The 22993-nt window shown below is 39.1% G+C and overlaps 1 protein-coding gene across 2 annotated transcripts in view; it reads left to right on the forward strand.

The window, feature by feature from the left end:
• usp24 (ubiquitin specific peptidase 24) overlaps nt 1–22993 on the forward strand; it is a 126754-nt gene that overhangs the window by 15818 nt on the left and 87943 nt on the right. For both annotated transcript variants that reach the window (XM_061978188.2, XM_061978189.2), the window contains exons 2-6: nt 15882–16050; nt 21451–21518; nt 21594–21737; nt 21843–21968; nt 22315–22350. In XM_061978188.2, the coding sequence (XP_061834172.1) occupies nt 15882–16050; nt 21451–21518; nt 21594–21737; nt 21843–21968; nt 22315–22350 (543 nt within the window). The remainder of the gene's footprint in view (nt 1–15881; nt 16051–21450; nt 21519–21593; nt 21738–21842; nt 21969–22314; nt 22351–22993) is intronic.

Here is a 22993-nt window from a genome sequence, read left to right on the forward strand (position 1 = left end):
TGTTGACAAAATAATAGAATGGAAAATGACACAATATGTTACTGCATATGTCAGCAGACTAAATTAGGAGCCTTTGTTTGCTTACTTACTAATAAAATACAAGTTGTCTTGTATGTTCACTATTTTATTTAAAGGCCTACTGAAAGCCACTACTACCGACCACGCAGTCTGATAGTTTATATATCAATGAAGAAATCTTAACATTGCAACACATGCCAACACGGCCAGGTTAACTTATAAAGTGCAATTTTAAATTTCCTGCGAAACTTCCGGTTGAAAACGTCTAGGTATGATGACGTATGCGCGTGATGTCAATGGTTGAAACGGAAGTATTGGGACGCCATTGTATCCAATACAAAAATCTCAGTTTTCATCGCAAAATTACACAGTATTCTGGACATCTGTTGGTGAATCTTTTGCAATTTGTTTAATGAACAATGGAGACTGCAAAGAAGAAAGCTGTAGATGCGATCGGTGTATTAGTGTCTGGCTACAGCAACACAACCAGGAGGACTTTGACTTGGATAGCAGACGCGCTATCCGACGCTAGCCGCCGACCTCATCGATGATCGGGTGAAGTCCTTCGTCGCTCCGTCGATCGCTGGAACGCAGGTGAGCTTCGGTGTTGATGAGCAGATGAGGGTTGGCGTAGGTGGAGAGCTAATGTTTTTATCATAGCTCTGTCGAGGTCCGTAGCTAAGTTTGATTCAATGGCGTCGTTAGCAACAGCATTGTTAAGCTTCGCCAGGCTGGAAAGCATTAACCATGTAGTTACAGGTCCAGGGTTTGGTAGTATTGTTGATTTTCTGTCTATCCTTCCAGTCTGGGGTTTATTTCTTTTGTTTCTATCTGCAGTTAAGCCCGATGCTATCACGTTAGCTCCGTAGCTAAAGTGCTTCACCGATGTATTGTCGTGGAGATAAAAGTCACTGTGAATGTCCATTTCGCGTTCTCCACTCTCATTTTCAAGAGGATATAGTATCCGAGGTGGTTTAAAATACAAATCCGTGATCCACAATAGAAAAAGGAGAGAGTGTGGAATCCAATGAGCCCTTGTACCTAAGTTACGGTCAGAGCGAAAAAAGATGCGTCCTGCACTGCACTCTAATCCTTCACTCTCACGTTCCTCATCCACAAATCTTTCATCCTGGCTCAAATTAATGGGGTAATCGTCGCTTTCCCGGTCCGAATCGCTCTCGCTGCTGGTGTAAACAATGGGGAAATGTGAGGAGACTTTCAACTTGTGACCTCAAGCTACTTCCGGTACAGGCAAGGCTTTTTTTTATCAGCGACCAAAAGTGGCGAACTTTATCGTCGTTGTTCTATACTAAATCCTTTCAGCAAAAATATGGCAATATCGTGAAATGATCAAGTATAGAATGGATCTGCTATCCCTGTTTAAATAAAAAAATGTCAGTTCAGTAGGCCTTTAAGGACAAACTTGCAATAAGAAACATATGTTTAATGTACCCTAAGATTTTTGTGTTAAAATAAAGCAATAATGCAATTTTTTGTGGTCCCCTTTATTTAGAAAAGTATCAAAGTATCGAAATAATTTTGGTACCGGTACCAAAATATTGGTATCGGGACAACACTAGTAACACGTATGTTGAACTTTTAGAAGCGGTGTCCTCTGCAGTGGTCATTTGTTTTACTGAAGAGTTAACTGACAATTTAAGTTAACATTTAACTTTTGATAATGAAATACCTCACATGGCAGTAATACGGCTGATCAAATGAAACAGACGTTATCGTCATGGACCCACTCGCTACGGAAGATAGCTCTCCAATCAGCTAAACACACTCAATAACTCCATGATGATGTTTTGGTGAATTTACTGAGGAATTTGTGAAACTGAACCAATAAAAACAGAACGCCATTGTAAGTTGATAATACTAACACCGTCCCGGGTAAACCGTGAGCATATTAGTTAATGCTAATGACGCTAGCTTCATTACATTACGATAGCACGTACAAATATGCATGAAAACACTCCTACAGACACCACACATGGGACGGTTTAGTAATAATTGGTTTAGTTGTATTACAAAACTCCCAAACGTTGCTTGGACTGATGAATGAAGAATCCGTACGTACAAATGCTATGGACGATTCTTCTTCTTGTTTTATGGCGGGGCACTCAAGGTTAAAGGTTCATGACCGCCATCTACTGTAGTGGAGTGTGAACCAGACTTTCCTCCCTTGTCACATCCATCCATTTTCTACTGCAGTGCATATATACTGTACCTTCCCATACTAAATTATATTCCATAAACCTGTCTCTTCTACTAACATCACTAAAATGTTCTGGCTGCTGCTTAGTAGCCCTATGTTTTTTTATTTTTCTCTTTTAGTTTTCTCCTTTCTCTACTGTATTTCCCACAATGAATGATTGCACGTTCCACTGACTCTACCACATCGCAGCCGTCACATAAAGAAGACGGAAGGGCTCTTGTACTCTCGGTTCAAAGCTTTAAACAGCAGGAAACATTGTAAAAGTTCTCCCAGCAGTACATGCAGAAAGCGAACTCATCCAAAAGATGGCGTCATAGCACAAATAATAACACACCATTTCAGGGTCTTTGCATGTGTTCTGTGACAACTATTTGAATAACGGCCATCGGCGAAGAAACGTCCTTAAATTAGCCCCACCGTTTTTATATGTGTTATAATGTGTTGATATTGTTACACTGTCAATAGTACTCACTATAAGTACATTTAGAATATAACGGTTAATACATATGAACAGTATCGGCCAATTTCTGATTGGAACATCTCTATTTCTAACCCATAAATAACAGAATATGTGTAAATATTATTTTTATAAGTTTTCATAAATAATTGTGAAAGTGTACTCTTTATAAAATGTATATTCAAGTTCAAAGGATTTATATTTTTATACTGTATTATCTAAAAATGGCACTGTGAATAGGGATGTATTTTTTTGATACCGGTACCTAGTTGGGTCGGTCTTGGAAGACCATTTAGATTCTGGACTAATGATACTGCCGTCGGTGTGTTTAATTGTTTTTTTAATTTGTTGTCACGTTCAGTTCAAGTGCCTCTACTACACACAGGTAGATAATAATCAGCTTGGAAAAATCACAAATAAGGAAGCAACACCACACAAAGTTTGTAACACAGCAATATGTCCTCCCGACATCAACCCGACCGTCCTCTAAGCCAGTGTTTTTCAACCTTTTTTGAGCCAAGGCACGTTTTTTGCGTTGACAATATCCGGAGGCACACCACCTGCCGAAATCATTAAAAAAACGAAACTCGGTTGACAGTAAAAAGTCGTCGTCGCAATTGTTGGATATGACTTTAAACCATAACCAACTATGTATCAATATAGCTCTTGTCTCAAAGTAGGTCTACCGTCACATCACGCCATTTTTTGCTGTTTTCCTGTGTGTAGTGTTTTGGTTCTTGTCTTGCACTCCTATTTTAGTGGCTTTTTCTCTTTCTTTGGTATTTTCTTGTAGCAGTTTCATGTCTTCCTTTGAGCGATATTTCCCGCATCTACTATGTTTTAGCATTCAAGAATATTTCAGTTGTTTTTATCCTTCTTTGTGGGGACATTTTTGACTGTCATGTCATGTTCGGATGTACATTGTGGACGCCGTCTTTGCTCCACAGTAAGTCTTTGCTGTCGTCCAGCATTCTGTTTTTGTTTACTTTGTAGCCAGTTCAGTTTTAGTTTCGTTCTGCATAGCCTTCCCTAAGCTTCAATGCCTTTTCTTAGGGCCACTCACCTTTTGTTTATTTTTGGTTTAAGCATTAGATACCTTTTTTACCTGCACGCTGCCTCCCGTTGTTTCCAACATCTACAAAGCAATTAGCCACCGGCTGCCACCTACTGATATGGAAGAGTATCACACGGTTACTCTGCCGAGCTCTAGACAGTACCGACACTCAACAACAACACATCATTTGCAGACTATAATTGCTGGTTAGCAAAAAATATTTTTAACCCAAATAGGTGAAATTAGATCATCTCCCACGCACGGCACAGTGGTTGAAAAACAATGCTCTAAGCGATCCAGTGATCCACAGGCCATTATTAGTCCAGTCAAAAAAGTGAAAATTTTGAATGATATAATACACACATGACACAGACACAAATATGTCGGTGGCTTTCGGTCCGTCACTCAAATAGTTCCGTGTGCAACATAAACAATCCCTTATGTTACAAAATACACCCACCTAAGATGTTAATTAATTGTATTTATTTATATTATATATTTGAAATGGGATATAATGTTAAAGGCCTGTTAATGAACATGAATACCGTACGATAATATTATTTAACTTTATTAATAAACTAAAATACTTCCCTGCTGTGAGATGTTATATCATGATGTTGCTGGTGCACAACCTCGTGTGCTAATAAAAATGTGAATAAAAAATGCATTTTTAAAAATATATTCATTCACATACATTACATATAGTACCAATAAGAGTGATGAATACTAGTATCGATAAGGAATATCGATAATGGTATCGGTATCGATAAAATCCTAACGATCTACAACCCTACCTGTGATAATAGTACATTTTATAACCTGCCTCTAAAAAGAATCAGAATCTGGAATCGTTGGGAACCGGAATGTCTTCTTTTAGGTTTATCATCACACTTTTGCTGCCTGTCAGCAACCGAGCCAAAAAAAAGAAGATAAAACAATACGTTTTTGTGCATTTTTCGGCATATTTTTCCCGAAAATGTGAGTCACATTACAGATGGTACGGCCATTGAAAATCTCTACTGTACCCAGTGTAAATCGTAAACTCAATAAGACATTCTTCTACCTTTTTTATAGGTGGTTGGCATCAACTTCTCTGTACATTAGCGCCACCTGTGACAGCTCTAAACTCGTCTTGCAAGATTTTAAAGCAGATTTCCCCCCCGATTTGCTGTTTCCATATTTGACAGGCAGTGTTGTGCAGTGGAACTGGTTTATAGAATGGAAACCGAAACTAGCCATTGCTTGCACATTGTACTTGTGACTTTGGCCACTGATATAAGGAGAAGTGGTGGTATAGAAAATGTGTTGTTTTTAGAGATGTAACGGTATCAAAATCTCACAGTACGATATTATCATGGTATTAAGACCCCGGTACGATGTTATTGTGATACATGTCCCCCAAAAAAAGACTTAAAAATGTGTAAAATGAAGGAATGTTCTAATCATATTTATTAATATAAACATATATTTTTAAGTGCAAAGAATTGTGCAGCAACATCCACTGTTTTAAGCAAATATTTTAATACACTTGCAGTTGAGTGTCTTTAAAGTGACAATGTAAACATCCAGTGTAACATATGTAAAACAATAATGTAGGGCTTGGCGATATATCGAATATATTCCATATATACGCGGGTTTGTCTCTGTGCGATATAGAAAATGACTATCGTGAGTATTCGAGTATACGTTTTCAGGCAGTTGCTTTTAGCTGCGGGCATTACATTACAGGTTTCTCACTCTTTCTTATCTCCTTCTCACAGAGAGATAAAACAAGCGCACCTTCTTACATACGTCACATACTGTCGCGCGTGCAACGTCATACGGTCTCGCGGAACAGAGAGGTAGCAACATGGGTACCATGTTGCGGTGTGAGTGGTAATACGAGAGAAAGAAGGTGCGAATCTGGTAACAAATGAAGGGAGAAGAGTTAATTCCCAAGAAAAACAGCACGGGGTCCATCGTCTGGCGGTGGTTTGGCTTCAAGCGGGAAGATGTTGAACAGACAACCGTAATATGTAAAGTATGCGGCAAAAGCGTTGCTACAATAAGTAGCAGCACTACTAATTTGTAGCATCATTTGAAAAGTCACCCGCTAGAGAATGAAGAGTGCTTGAAACTCCGCATGTCAACATCTCCGTCCGGTGCCACACCAACAAAATGCCGAAGCAACCAGCACTGACCCAATTGAGCCAGGCGTCTTCCATTTCCAGATCAACACCGTATGAAAAAAATAGTCAACAACAGAAGGAGATAACGTCCGAAGGAACCTACCACATAGCGAAGGACATACACTATTTGATTTCCTATTAAGCAGCTCATTTTTATTTGACAGTTATTGAAATATCTTGTGTGACATCATGCACAAAAGTGCACTTTATTTGTTTTAAACTATTGTCGTGGCGTTCTGTACAAAAAGTTAATTTAGTGTTGTTTTGATATGTCATCTTAGTGACATCATGCACAAAAGTGCACTCATAGCTTGTTTTAAAATGTCTCTGACAATCTTGCACTTTCTGTTTTGGAAATGACATGAATGTTTGTGCCACTGCTTAATAACTGTTTAATAAATAATTTGGTAAATTGACTTAGTTGTTATTTCCCTCTCTGCATGATAGTTTAAAATGAGCATATTAATGCAGTATGAAGAAGAATGTTTTAATGTAGACACATAGAATCATCATACTGCTGTGATTATATGCATCAAGTGTTCATTCAAGGCTAAGGCAAAATATCGAGATATATATTGTGTATCGCGACATGGCCTAAAAATATCGAGATATTAATAAAAGGCCATATAAAAAATTTCTGGAGCTCGATTTTCAGATGGTATTCTCATGTACTAAAAGTAAACCTGGATCCTGACCCTGAAACTGCTTTGCTTGGTGGCATTTCTAACACTTTAGGCAAGATGGGTCGGAATGTTAGCACAGTGGTGGCCTATGGTATGGTCATAGCAAAGAGATGCATTGGAGAGTGTGGAAATGTGACTCACCACCTATGTTTGAAGCCTGGTTGAGGGAGCTAGTGGGAATCTTCCACATTGAAAAACTGAGATATGAGATTTTGGTAACTTATATCAATTTCGTGATGTGTGGAGACCTAGTTTGGAATACCTGAAACAGTAGTCAAGAATCCTAACCCCCCTAAGAAGTATGTTTTGGCATACTTGATGTGATTGATGAAAGTGGACATTCTACTGATGTGTTAAGCCTCTTTGTTATAATCTGTGTAAAAAACTTTTTCATTCATTATTTTTATTTTCATATTTAATTTTTTTGACTTTAATATACGTGTATATTTTTGTATTAAGAAAACTGACAATAAAAATACTTTGGAAAAATAAAATCAATCAATCAATCAATGTTTATTTATATAGCCCTAAATCACAAGTGTCTCAAAGGGCTGCACAAGCCACAACGACATCCTCGGTACAGAGCCCACATAAGGGCAAGGAAAAACTCACCCCAGGCCATATCGCCCAGCCCTACAATAATGATCAGTTTAGTGTCTTTCAACTTTTACTTTCTGAGAAACAGTGTCCTCTGCTGTGGACATGTTTATATCAGTCTGGAAAATGCGGTTTCTCAGAAAAGTAAATTAACAATCCAATTTTTAATAATGTTAATACCTCACAAACTGATATTTGGCTTTGCTGGCTTCAAATGTCTTTTCTGGGTGACAGTTTATGAGGAGGAGACTTGTCCAGGGTGAACTGTGCCTTCTGCCTGAAAGCAGACTTTCTTACCTCCGCCAAAGAGGTTATGTTTTCGTCTGGGCTTGTTTGTGTGTCAAACTGTTATTGATAGATCTTGACGATTTTTTTCAGGAAATGTCCAAAAAACAATCCTCATCGACTACGAACATACTCAACTCCACCCCCCCGAAACGAGGTCTTAAGTCCCGGCAGTCTCTGTTCACAAAAGCCACATCACAAAGCTATGGTGTCGTTTTGTTAACTGACACCTTGTGTAATTATAATTGTAATATTTGAATGATGATAAATGAATGTGTTGTGGCAGTATGTGGATTTCACCAATGCGGCAGTTTGTGGAATACTTTTTCAAACATTTTTAATGAACGGCCAACGTTACAATTAGGGCTTGGCGATATGGCCTTTTTTTAATATCGCGATATTTTTTAAGGCCATATCGCGATACACGATATATATCTCGATATTTTGCCTTAGCCTTGAATGAACACTTGATGCATATAATCACAGCAGTATGATGATTCTATGTGTCTACATTAAAACATTCTTCTTCATATTGCATTAATATATGCTACTTTAAAACTTTTATGCAGAGAAGGAAATCACAACTAAAAAAAAATCTTTTTTTTTTTTTCATACGGTGTTGATCTGGAAATGTTTGCCTCTGCATTTTGATGGTGTGGGCGCGTGGCACCTAACGGAGATGTTGACATGCGGAGTAAGCACTCTTCATTCTCTAGCAGGTGACTTTTCAAATGATGCTACATATTAGCAGTAATGCTACTTTTTATAGCAATGCTTTTGCCCCACACTTGACAAATTACGGTTGTCTGTTTGACATATTCCCACTTGAAGCCAAACCACCGCCAGACGATGGACCCTCTGCGTTTTTTGGGGGGAATGAATTCTTCCTTCATTTGTTACCAGATTCGCACCTTCTCTCTCTCGTATTACCACTCGCACAGCTACGCTAGCATCACAGCTAACGTTACCCATGCTGCTACCTCTTTGCTGCGCGAGGGCGTATACGTATGTGACGTATGTCGTGACTAGGGATGATGTTCGAAACTGATTCTTCCGGTTGTTCGATAAGAAAAGAACCGATTCCATGGACTCAAATCCCTTTATGAGGACCGGTTCCCGTTATCGAGGCCACTATAGTAAAGAAAAAGAGTTGGTTCTTTATTCGAATCCCTGGGAACGAATCCCAAACGAGCAATCTTATGCCCATTTGATTGTAGACTCTTACTGACACCTTGTGGCGATATGAAAATACTACGCGTCAATAGTTTGGGCACTTCCGGGTTGGCGACGTCAGTTAAGTTCATGAGACAATTGAGAAGTAGACAAGTTGTGTTAGCTCTTACAAGCCTTGGAAGAGATAAGTCTGTAAGTAAACTGTTTAACTTGTTTATGTAACTCAATATTAAGGTGGAAAGTGGTTCAATTTGATAGTAAGATGTTTATTGAAAAACAATTTTTGTGCACTGTTTCAACGGATGTTTTGAGGACTTTAAATGGCTGCCAGTCTTGTATTTCCACCATCGAAATAGTTTCAACACTCAGAAGTATTTGTTTGATGATAGTACTATATATTTGTGTGAAGCTAATATTTACATATTGTGTATTAAATTTCAATATGTTAATTGAATCACATAGCTTATACATTTGTCATTCTGTGTATTTCAGTTAAAACCCCCCCAAAAAAACAGTCCAGTGCAAGACAAAAGTAAAGATAGGAAAAGACAAAGCAAGATCAACAACAATAAAGAGCCTAAATGGATGAATCTGCTTTGGAACTTTATTAGATGTCTTGGATTGTTTGTTAGCTGTTTGCCTGTATGTGTAGTTAGTATGTTCCAATAGCAGCAGAAGTGCACTTTTTGGAGAGCTGTATTATTATATCAGTTTTGTGCCCAAGGTACTGATTTTATTTAACACTATATTATTATTTATACACCTATAGTGATCACAGAGACAGGTTTTTTTTGTGTTACTGTATACCGGGATATTTGTTTTTCTGAAAAATCCCACTTTGGGTAACAGTCAATATTTATTTATTTTATTTTTTTAGGGGGGTAACAGTCAATATTTATTTATTTAGTTTTTTTTTAGTTTTTTCTTATAAAATAAAAGTGAGCTTTTGTTAAACCAAATATTGTGTTTTTTTCCATATACAACAACCTATCTGGATTCGATTAGAGAATCGATAAGGAATCGGTTCGATAAGAGGATTCGATAATGGGCTCGAACTCGATAATTTCTTATCAAACATCATCCCTAGTAGTGACAGTATGTGACGTGTGTAAGAAGGTGCGCTTGTCTGTCTGTGAGAAGGAGACGCAGGAAAGAGCGAGGAGAGCCTGTAGTGTAATGCCAGCAGGTAAAAGCAACTGCGTGAGAACGTATACTCGAATATCACAATATAGTAATTTTCTATATCGCACAGAGACAAACCCGCGATATATCGCGTATATTGATATATCGCCCAGCCCTAGTTACAATGCTAAACAAGAAGTGGGTAAAGTTTAATGGCTTTGTAAATACACTGAGACAAAGTCTAAGTTCATTGTGTTCTTCATGGTGTTTTTGAAACTGCACCAATTTTACATCAAGTGTTTTTCCAAGAGGATTATTTGTAGTATGTACATTTTCAGAATGTTCTATTTTTGGCCAAAGTAAGACAAAGAAAAGAATCTGAAGTTGTCTTTATTTTGAAGTTATTAGGCCATGATTTTACCAGTCCGGCCCTCGTGGGAATAGATTTTCCTTTATGCTGCCCTTAAAGGGAAACATTATCACAATTTCAGAAGGGTTAAAACCATTAAAAATCAGTTCCCAGTGGCTTATTTTATTTTTCGAAGTTTTTTTCAAAATTTTACCCATCACGCAATATCCCTAAAAAAAGCTTCAAAGTGCCTGATTTTAACCATCGTTATATACACCCGTCCATTTTCCTGTGACCTCACACAGTGATGCCAATACAAACAAACATGGCGGATAGAACAGCAAGCTATAGCGACATTAGCTCGGATTCAGACTCGGATTTCAGCGGCTTAAGCGATTCAACAGATTACGCATGTATTGAAACGGATGGTTGTAGTGTGGAGGCAGGTAGCGAAAACGAAATTGAAGAAGAAACTGAAGCTATTGAGCCATATCGGTTTGAACCGTATGCAAGCGAAACCGACGAAAACGACACGACAGCCAGCGACACGGGAGAAAGCGAGGACGAATTCGGCGATCGCCTTCTAACCAACGATTGGTATGTGTTTGTTTGGCATTAAAGGAAACTAACAACTCTGAACTAGGTTTACAGCATATGAAATGCATTTGGCAACAACATGCACTTTGAGAGTGCAGACAGCCCATTTCAGGCACGCTAAGAACATATATTTTTCCACGATTTCAGCACTCAGGTTAACCATACCTAAATAGACACAAAATACTACATTACACAAGACTACCCGAATGTACTCGAATGATTGAAAAAAATAAATGTTTTTAAGCTAAATTATTGGTAAACACAGTTTATGTATAATAATTTACGTAAAACCGCGAGTAATGAATAACGTTTTCATCAATTAATATATTCTGTAGACATACCCTCATCCGCTGTCTTTTCCTGAAAGCTGATCTGTCCAGTTTTGGAGTTGATGTCAGCAGGCCAGGGAAGCTAGGGTCTTTATCGTTGGAAATGCATCTGCTTTGAGTGTCGCAGGATATCCACACATTCTTGCCATCTCTGTCGTAGCATAGCTTTCGTCGGTAAAGTGTGCGGAACAAACGACTGACCATTTCGTCGGCTTTCCCCACGTCCTCGTATTTTGAACAAATTTTGTCCAATTTCTTTCCACTTTCGCATCTTTGGGCCACTGGTGCAACTTGAATCCGTCCCTGTTCGCGTTGTTACACCCTCCGACAACACACCGACGAAAGTGAGAAAATGGAGGAATGCTTCCCGATGTGACGTCGCTCCGAGAGCGAATAATAGAAAGGCGTTTAATTCGCCAAAATTCACCCATTTAGAGTTCGGAAATCGGTTAAAAAAATATGTGGTCTTTTTTCTGCAACATCAAGGTATATATTGACGCTTACATAGGTCTGGTGATAATGTTCCCCTTTAGGCTAAAATGAGTTTGACACCCTTGACGTAGACGAAAGCGGTACACCATATATTGAATGTTGACGTCGACATAATCAGGATCCACTCCACTATGAAGTGACTCTGCAGAGTGTAAACAATAGTTGGCTGGAACGTGAAGAAATGACAAAATGTTCCATCTATTTTCTGCCCCGAGTCCGCTTCCAGTTTGTGCTCCTGATACATGCCGCCCGGTGTCATCCTCCTAAATATAGCCCCGCAGTGTCTCTGGCAAACACGTTGCAGAGTTCTGCAAGGGGTCCTCGGGGAAGTCAGCGGGTGCGTAGTAACAGCGGCGCTACCTTAGAGACCCTCAAACCTCTTTGTCAACATGCATGCGTGTTTACTTCTGATGATGCAGTTTCCATATGTTTATCTTTGTGGTTGAAGTGAGTGTATGCAATTGTACATTTGCAATGGTGCCTTATTAAGTGTCCATGTAAGTAAATTAAGTTATTCTGTCAACCAGTCTTTTTTGATATCATCTCGCCCATCTACAGCATTGAATGTGTCATTTTAAATACACATGGAAGCAATGAAATACGATCCCTCTCTATTAGCTTTTCTTCTGCTTCCTGTTCTCCCATTTATAATGGCCACGCCGTCACAGATAGTTATCAAACTCAACCATTAGAGCATTGTTTACGCTCAAAACTGAGGATGCACTCACACATGATTTTGTACCGCCTAATTGGTCATTAATGTGCTATTCACTATTTTCTTTAAATGTATTATTTCTGATTAGATTTCATGACCATCGTTCATTTTTAGTGATGTAACGATGTGAACATTGTATGTCACGGTTACCGTAACCAAAATTATCGCGGTAATAATAGACTGTGCTGAAAAAGTACTTATTACATCATTGAACTCTGACCAAGAGATACATATACAGAATACATATTTAATGACCACACACCATACACCCCCTCCTACACATTTCTATTACATATAAGATGTCCGAGTCCACTGGATCCGGGGCTAATAGAAGTGTGGAAATTGATGTTCTGTGTACCACACGCACACACACACACACACACACACACACACACACACACACACACACACACACACACACACACACACACACACACACACACACACACACACACACGCACACAGCAGGCCTAGACAGGAGGAGGACAGAGTGTAGGTACACAGAACATCAGAGGGTCAAATGTGTGAGAAAATGAGAGCAGACAGTGCTGACAAACAATGTTGCAACCTTGTGTGGGAACCGCAGGTGCAGAAACAGGAAAGAAGAATTCCTGTGGGATGCAGAAACTGGCAGAGAAATTTTCCGTGCAACGTTCATATTGTTGTTTACCTTATCCCAATAAACATCTGCTCAGTATTTTAACGTAAGAGTGTTTGATTGTGAGGCATTAAAAGCCACAAAATGCAACGGGTCCATCATAGATTAGATTTAGATTTATTGGTCCCCTTGGGGAAATTCATTGTCACTGCCGTACATTTAAACAATAGACATTACACATCACAAAAAAAATAACAAAAAGACATCATACATGACCAACACACATTTACAGGCTTGTCAGACAGGTCGGCCGGGCCTGCTGTTAAGGGCTGTTATAGCTGCCGGGATAAGGCTTTTCCTGAGGCTTGCCCTCTGGAATGTGATAGTTCTGTACCTGCGCCCTGATGGTAGTGGAATGATGTATTGGTGTAGTGGGTGAGTGATATGATATCAGACCCACAAACGCTGGCTGAGTAACAACAATATGAACATTACACAAGGGTTAAATATTAGTTTGCACTGGAGCAATTTAAGATATATATTTTATTTAAATGAAAAGTGCGTAAAAAATATCAATTACTATTATTTATTATTTCTGGCGGAAGTTGTGGTGTCCTACTCTGTTCAGTGATCCTTGAACGCACCGTAAAAATGCCAATGTCTTGTATTTCTCTAAACATTGAATGATCGTTTTTTACTAAGAGAGCACAGCTTGTAGGTTCAATGTGCACAATTTAAAATATTTGTTGCTGAGACAGTAATGTGTTTATATTGGTTTAGATTGGGGTATGTCTTTTCTTAATGGGGAAAGACATTTATGTCTCTTGTTTTCATGTGATCATTTAAGCTAGCGCCAGTCAGTCTGTGAGTTTATCAAAGGGCAGTTATCAATAAATGGTTCTTTGATCATTTTAATTAAAAACTGGGATATTAACTGCCGGGAATTTTACCGTGATTATCTTTAAAACCGTCTATCAATATATCCCTAGTCATTATCATTAATTAGTGGTAAGAACTTGTAGAATTAGCAATTTAAAATGTCTTTAAATACAAACGGTGGGTTGGCTGCAGGACCCACCATCACCTTACTGATACTGTTAGTGGCGACCCAAATTGTGGAAAACTTTGTCAGTAAAGTTTCTCAAATATTTAATAAAAAACACAGTGCAGTTTGAATTTGTGGCAGTACAAAAAATAATCAAATGAAAATAATTTTGGAAACATACATTTTTATTCGCAAATTATTCTTTTGACAAAAAAAAAGTCTGCTCCTGCTAACGTTCGGTCTCAATAAGGACTTCAGTTGAGTTTAATTTCTGAGCCTTCACTGTACTTTGAAGCACTGCAAAACTGAACATACAGAAATAAGGTATGTCAATTATTAAAGTACCAATGATTGTCACACACACACTAGGTGTGGCGAAATTATTCTCTGCATTTGACCCATCACCCTTGATCACCCCCTGGGAGGTGAGGGGAGCAGTGGGCAGCAGCGGTGGCCGCGCCCGGGAATCATTTTTGGTGATTTAACCCCCAATTCCAACCCTTGATGCTGAGTGCCAAGCAGGGAGGTCATGGGTCCCATTTTTATAGTCTTTGGTATGAGTCGGCCGGCGTATGAAATTTATAATATGATAAAAAAGGATCTCTCAATGAGGGCTGTGAATTTTTGGGCACCAAACGATTCGATTCAATTTGATTCTTGGGGGTAACTATTCGATTCTCGATTAACTACATTCCTCCATAGAATAGATAAACAGTTGTGATCATTTCTATATTACCTAAAAGAAAACCTGGTTTTGTTTGATAAAATTCTACCCAAACATTTAATAAAGTCAAATACAATCAAGGCAACAAGAGAAGTGTCCCGCACTTCTGTTTTCTAAAGTAAATCTGTACAGCTGATTTGGGTATTTAAATTAACAATATGTGAAGTGAAGTGACTTATATTTGTATAGCGCTTTACATAGTGAAACCCAATATCTAAGTTACATTTAAACCAGTGTGGGTGGCACTCGGAGCAGGTGGGTAAAGTGTCTTGCCGACAGTGACTAGGATGGCAGAAGCGGGGATTGAACCTGGAACCCTCAAGTTGCTGGCACGGCCACTCTACCAACCGAGCTATGCCGCCCCAATATGATTTGTCTGAGTGGCTGGATAAGACAGAATTTAGAAAAAATAAAAAAAATAAAAAAATAAAAATTGATTTTCAATTGATTCGCGATTCTTATTTGTAACGTTCCTTAATCGATTAAAACCAATTAAGGAACGTTACAAATAAGAATCGCGAATCATTTGAAAATCAATTTTAATTTTACACCCCCGATATCAATATCGTTTTATCGCCCATCCCTATATTCATAGTCATCTTACCGCGGGGATGAATGGTAAATGGGTTATACTTGTTAAGCGCTTTGACACTAATTCCACATTCACCCATTCACACACACATTCACACACTGATGGCTGGAGCTGCCTTGCAAGGCCCTAACCACGACCCATCAGGAGCAAGGGTGAAGTGTCTTGCTCAAGTAACACAACGGACGGGACTAGGTTGGTAGAAGCTGGGGATCGAACCCGGAACCCTCAGGTTGCTGGCACGGCCACTCTCCCAACCGCACCACGTCGGATTGCACACTAAATATGTCTCTATCCTGCAGATGTCTCTCACCGCGCACACCTCTCCCTTTTACTTCCTTTTCTTTGTGCTCATCCAATCACCACTCACGGCCTCACAGACAGTTGTAAATTATAGACCTCTTTTGAAATATGCACATTTCCCCCTACGCTGGTGTTAAAGTATCCTCCGAAGGATTATTATTGTGTCATTCAAATGGTTCTTCCTGTTTTGGGTTCAACAACAAACAAAATGTGCCTTTTTGCTGAAGTGAAATGTGTTATGTTTCCCTCTTTTTCCAAAATAACTACACCACATAACCTATTTGAAGCACGCGCGTACACAACACGTCAGCCCACGCAGTCCATACGGCATGCTAATGTGTCGATTCCTCTCATTGTCGTTGCAGAGGAGCAACGATGAGAACGGCAACTGCTCCGGGGGCAGCATGGAGTTCCCCACCACCAACCTGTACGAGCTGGAGAGTCGAGTGTTCACCGACCACTGGTCCATCCCCTACAAGAGGGAGGAGTCACTGGGAAAATGCCTCATCGCCTCCACTTGCCTCGCCCGCCACGGTACGAAAGCGAAAGAATGGCTGCACTCCAGTTGAGATCTAGAACGGTTAACCCTGATTCCGACATGCTGGGTGCGTGGGCGGCACGGTGCTATTTGTGGTAGCTTTGTGAATAGTGCGACTCAGCATAACCTGCATTTGAATTCAACAAAGACGATGACGTACTGCAAGTCATTGTGTTTCTAGACACCGGCCAAATAATATGTTTCTCAGCTGTGGTCCATATGGGTCGCAGCAGTACTTCACTTTTCCACCACTTGTGGCAGTAAAGACAATATCAAACAGAAGAAATCTGGAGCTTAATAAAGTCATAAAGAAATGTTTGAAGCGCAAAAATAATGACTAAAGTAGTGAACTTTTTTTTTTGTGTGTGCTTTAATTTTATTAACAGTATACCGTATTTTCCGCACCATAAGGCGCCCTGGGTTATAAGCTGCGCCTTCAATGAACGGCATATTTCAAAACTTTGTCCACCTATAAGCCGCCCCGTGTTGTAAGCCGCATCTAACTGCGCTAAAGGAATGTCAAAAAAACAGTCAAATAGGTCAGTCAAACTTTAATAATATATTAAAACCAGCGTGATGTGGGCGCGCATGGAATCGTATATCAACATGGACGAAGCTGCGTGAAAAAAGCCACCCGGCCTCTTCGCGTAAACTTAAACTTACCTTAACCACTCGCTCATCTTTTCTTCATCCATCCCTTCGAGTTAGCTTTTATGATGACGCCGGCTGGAAAGGTCTCTTTTGGCAAGGTCTTCCTTTTGAATATCACCATGGGTGGAAGTTTCTGGCCATTAGCATGGCAAGCTAGAACCACAGTGAAGGATGACTTCTCATTCCCTGTGGTGCGAATATTCACCGTACGTGCTCCCGTTGTATCCACAGTGCGGTTCACAGGAATATCAGTTGCTGTGAAATAGTAATCCGTGTGCGGATGGAGAGATTGCGTCTTTTCATGAACCGGATCCCTGTCGCTTTGTAGGAGACATTTTGTGGTCTTTACAGATGTAAACACACAAAGGAAATGATAATATCCGCGCGCTTTTTCTTCTTCTATGCGGGCGGGTGGTTGCTTACAGTAGAAGAAGAAGCGCTTCCTGTTCTATGGGGGCGGGTGCTTACCTTGGCGGTTGCTTGCATAGAAGAAGAAGCGCTTCCTGTTCTACCGGGAAAAAAGATGGCGGCTGTTTACCGAAGTTGGGAGACCGAAACTTTATGAAAATGAATCTTAATATTTATCCATATATAAAGCGCACCGGGTTATAAGGCGCACTGTCAGCTTTTGAGAAAATTTGTGGTTTTTAGGTGCGCCTTATAGTGCGGAAAATACGGTAGTATTAATATTACCGTATTTTCCGGACTATAAGGCACACTTAAAATGTTTTTTTTTCTCAAAACTCGACAGTGCGCCTTATAACCCGGTGCATGTATGGAATAATTCTGGTTTTGCTTACCGACCTCGAAGCAATTTTATTTGGTACATGGTGTAATGATAAGTGTGACCAGTCAAACATAAGATGACATACTGCAAGTCATTGTGTTTCTAGACACCGACCAAATATGTTTCTCAGCTGTGGTCCGTATGGGTCGCAGCAGTACTTCACTTTTCCACCACTTGTGGCTGTAAAGACAATATCAAACAGAAGAAATCTGGAGCTTAATAAAGTCATAAAGAAATGTTTTAAGCGCTAAAATTATGACTAAAGTAGTGAACTTTTTTTTTTTTTTTCTTCTTTAATTTTATTAACTGTATAGTATTAATATTACCGTATTTTCTGGACTATAAGGCTCACTTAAAATATATATTTTTTCTCAAAACTCGACAGTGCGCCTTATAACCCGGTGCGCCTAATGTATGGAATAATTCTGGTTTTGCTTACCGACCTCGAAGCAATTTTATTTGGTACATGGTGTAATGATAAGTGTGACCAGTCAAACATAAGAGATACGTGTAGACTGCACTATGATGGCAATATGACTCAAGTAAACGACACCAACATTTTATATGTTCCATTGAAAATATAGAACATTACACACGGCGCTCAAAAATCCATCAAAATGTTTTAGTACGATTTTGGTAATTATTCACCCAAGGAACTTGACGAGGAGAAGAGGTAAGCCACGTAAATAAGACCGACCACGAAACGGCGCATCCGGAAGCAACTGTCAGAAAGCGGCTTGAAGATGATCTGTAAAACATAATCTATGCGACATTTTGACCAAAGAACCACTATTACATGTTATGTAGACCACAAGGAAGTGTTTTACATTTATAAAAAATAAAAAATAATGTGACTCCTTTTATGGGCCTTATAATCTGGTGCGCCTTATATATGAAAAAAGATCGAAAATAGACCATTCATCGGCAGTGTGCCTTATAATCCGGTGCGCCCTATGGTCCGGAAAATACGGTATTTATTATTAATAGTAATTTTAGCACTGTGTAATCGTATGTAAATCTGTTTTTATGAGTTCCTTCTTTTGCAGTATTTTTAGTGTTTTTTTTTTTTTGTAATCAGTCTGACCTAAGCCTTTGTAATATTCTTTGTGATTAACACATGGCTTCATCGCATTTGACAAGTGGTATCCTGTTAAACTGGAAGAAGGTTATCTACAATTATTAAATACAATAAAATCAAGAGTAAGATTACTAATTCAGTGTTATTTGAGTGGGCCCCGGGCCCCTCTGTAGTGGGAAAGTTAGGCCCTGAGGTCCAAAAGGCGAATGAACCCCTGCTGCAAAAGCTGCAATTATATCTTGAATGTTAATTTACTCAAAAAGCAAAGAAATACAATCAGAGGTAGGCTGATGTGAAAGCGTCCCCTGCAGTGGACGTTTGGGCAATTTCTTTCCAAAGTGTGTAACTGGCAAAAGAAATAGACATAAATAAATGTCCATTGTGGAATACACTGCTTCTCAGGAGGCTATACGTATCTACCACAATCGACCTTGTTTTACTCTAGCAGTGCTGTATGCTTAGCTTTTTCACTATGGTGCTACTAAATGGAAAAAAAAATAGTCGCACAATATTTGTTTTGTAGCACAAAAAACATTTTGGAGCAATATGAAATGTCTTAAATATCACAATTTCATTTTTAACAATTGAACAAGGTGCACATGTGGCCTCATACATACTGTATAAACACAATGCCATCATAAGTCCTCCTGCAACACAGTCCAACACAGAGAACATCCCTAAACTGTGCTAGCGCTGGCAGTAACACAAGTGTAAGGCTGGGCGATATGGATCAAAACTCATGTCCTCATATAGTTTGGCCCAAAAAGTAACCCATATATGGAACTATTTGTTGAGGTAACTAAATTTTATGTTTTAATGTTTTTAAGTTTTTCCATTTTTCTAGACTGATTAAGGATTCCCAAATACACAAAAACAAGTACCAACAAGTAGGAAAAGTCGATCGTGCAGAATAGGATCCCAATTTAAGAGGTGTTTTAAGATAAGAAAAAAGAAAAAGCCTTGAAAATAATATAAAAAATGTCAAATATAATATGTAATCTTCTTTAAAAAAACATTTAGCTATGCTCAATTCTTCAGCGAACAAAAACACAAAAGAACAAAATGTGAAGAAGTGCCCTGGTTTAAGAAGACATGTTTAAAGGTGAGCAGCAACATGAAAATAATAGATTTTTAACAATTGTGTTTTATAGTAAACATTATTATAGGACTTACACACAAAGATTTTAGCCAGGAACATCAACATGCCAACTGCTTCACGATGCTGTGTGACAGGCTGGCTTCTGAAAATGACTTTTAAAATGTCGTTAATTATAGTTACTTGTTACTTTAATCCTAAACAATGCATGATTAATGTGATCATTTTTGGGATTAATTACATGCGTTTACTCCTTATTTTTGACATCCCTGAATAATATATATATATATATATATATATATATATATATATATATATATATATGCCGTATTTTCCGCACTATTAGCCGCACCTAAAAACCACACATTTACTCAAAAGCTGACAGTGCGGCTTATAACCCGGTGCGCTTTATATATGGATTAATATTAAGATTCATTTTCATAAAGTTTCGGTCTCGCAACTACGGTAAACAGCCGCCATCTTTTTTCCCCGTAGAAGAGGAAGTGCTTCTTCTTCTACGCAAGCAACCGCCAAGGTAAGCACCCGCCCCCATAGAACAGGAAGCGCTTCTTCTTCTACTGTAAGCAACCACCCGCCCGCGTAGAAGAAGAAGAAGCGCGCGGATATTACGTTTTATTTCCTTTGTGTGTTTACATCTGTAAAGACCACAAAATGGCTCCTACTAAGCGACAGGGATCCGGTTCATGAAAAGACGCCATCTCTCCATCCGCACACAGACTATTATTTCACAGCAACTGCCTAAAGACTTTCAAGAAAAGCTCGCTACTTTCCGTGCATATTGTAAAAACAAGATAGCTGAAAAAAAGATCCGGCCAGAGAACATTATCAACATGGACGAGGTTCCACTGACTTTTGATATTCCTGTGAACCGCACTGTGGATACAACGGGAGCACGTACGGTGAATATTCGCACCACAGGGAATGAGAAGTCATCCTTCACTGTGGTTCTAGCTTGCCATGCTAATGGCCAGAAACTTCCACCCATGGTGATATTCAAAAGGAAGACCTTGCCAAAAGAGACCTTTCCAGCCGGCGTCATCATAAAAGCTAACTCGAAGGGATGATGGATGAAGAAAAGATGAGCGAGTGGTTAAGGTAAGTTTACGCAGCTCCGTCCATGTTGATATACGACTCCATGCGCGCCCACATCACGCTGGTTTTTAATATATTATTAAAGTTTGACTGACCTATCTGACTGTTTTTTTGACATTCCTTTAGCGCAGTTAGATGCGGCTTATAACACGGGGCGGCTTATAGGTGGACAAAGTTTTGAAATATGCCGTTCATTGAAGGCGCGGCTTATAACCCAGGGCGCCTTATGGTGCGGAAAATACGGTATATATATTATTTAGGGCTGTCAAAAATAAGGAGTAAATGCATGTAATTAATCCCAAAAATGATCACATTAATCATGCATAGTTTAGGATTAAAGTATATATATATATATATATATATATATATATTTTTTTTTATTTTTATTTTTTATTTTTTTTATTTTTTATTTTTTTTTACTTTTTGTGGAACTGAACCTCCTTAGAAAGAAAAAGTAGCACACACTCAGTGAATCCTCATCCATTTGAAATACCTTTTGCGTCCAAATAATTTATAGCATTTTGTTCTCTTTCCATTCCTAACCGCCATCGTAATGCCAGAATGATAATTCTCTGTCGACCACTAAACAGACGGCAGTATTTTTTAAGCCTACAAAAAAATGTTGTGGAGGATTTTTGACTATTCTGGGGCCATTTCAACTTTTCCGCCAGGCCTTGCAGACGCAGACGAGAACTGCAAGAGGTTTGTGGATCGCTGCATGCCAGAGGCCTTTAAAAAGGTAAGCCGTCGATTTTGCATCCTCATTGATTTAATACCGCAATTCTAAAAGTAAAACTTTTTTTTTTAAATCCAGTTGCTGACCAGCAGCGCCGTGCACAAATGGAGCACGGAGATCCACGAGGGCATCTACAACATGCTCATGTTGCTGGTCGAGCTGGTGGCAGAGCGGGTCAAGCAGGACCCTGTTCCCGTCAACCTCATGGGGGTCTTGACAATGGTATGCCTTTTCGAGACTTTTTAAACTTTTTTCTTCGGTCTTGCATGCATTATCTACCACTAACCACACTTGTATTGTTTTTGTTTTTTACTTTGCTGCATCCAGGCCTTCAACCCTGACAACGAGTACCATTTTAAGAACCGAATGAAGGCCTGTCAGAGGAACTGGGCTGAGGTTTTTGGCGACGAAGCCAACGTGTTTGCCGTTTCTCCAAGTAACACCTATCAGAAAGTAAGTTGGAACTCACAGGACGCCTTTTAAAGAAATGATTACCTTGGAATCTAAATTGACTGTTAGCTACTTTATGGATCCCAATGCAACATCTACTGCACCCTACTGACTGGTCCTGCAATAACCGTACATAAAAGCTTGATTTATTTGGCCAATAGGCAAACTACATTTTAAAAACCCTTGAGAGGGCAATTTAATATTTAATGTAATGTTGGAAGGTGGGCCACTGAGTTCATATTCAGTGCGCTGTATATCTGAGCTGCACATGTTAGATTGATGTCCGACAGCTGTGTGTATGTGTGTGACTGTGGAACAAAGCCAATGAATGCACAATTATCTGTTTCAGGAGCCGCACGGATGGCTGGTGGATTTAGTGAATCAAGTAAGTCAGCTCAGCCACACTTCACGTCATACTACCAAGATCCACATCCATATGAATGCAGTTATATTTGAGAAACACCGATGTTCTTATGCCCACATAGATTCCGTTCTTGTCTATGTAGAGCAGGGCTGTTTAACCCTTGTGTGGTGTTCGGGTCTGTGGGACCCCTTTTAATTTTTTATTAAAAGAAAAATTATACAATTAATTAATTTTTCAAACTGAGACTCACTGACTTTGGCTCATTTTCTGTGAAGAACATAGATAGATAAATAGATAGGTAGATAGTACTTTATTGATTCCTTCAGGAGAGTTCCCTCAGGAAAATTAAATTAAATTTAAAAAGTAAATAATGGGGGTATAAATGGAAACAAAATAGAAACATATTACAATAAGAATAAAAATAAAAAGCAACAATGAGAATAAAAATATAACAGTAAAATAAGAATAGAACAAGAGAAACTAGACACTAGTAACCATGTTATGAAAAAGTATTGCACTGTTATTGTTTTGCATCCCCTGTCATCCGAGTACCCTCCCTCCCCTCCAGAGAGGAGTTGTACAGTTTAATGGCGTGTGGGACAAAGGAGTTTTTGAGTCTATTAGTCCTGCACTTGGGATGAAGCAGTCTAGCACTGAACAGGCT

The sequence above is a fragment of the Nerophis lumbriciformis genome, linkage group LG18, assembly GCF_033978685.3.
Source record: "Nerophis lumbriciformis linkage group LG18, RoL_Nlum_v2.1, whole genome shotgun sequence".
Lineage (NCBI taxonomy): Eukaryota > Metazoa > Chordata > Actinopteri > Syngnathiformes > Syngnathidae > Nerophis > Nerophis lumbriciformis.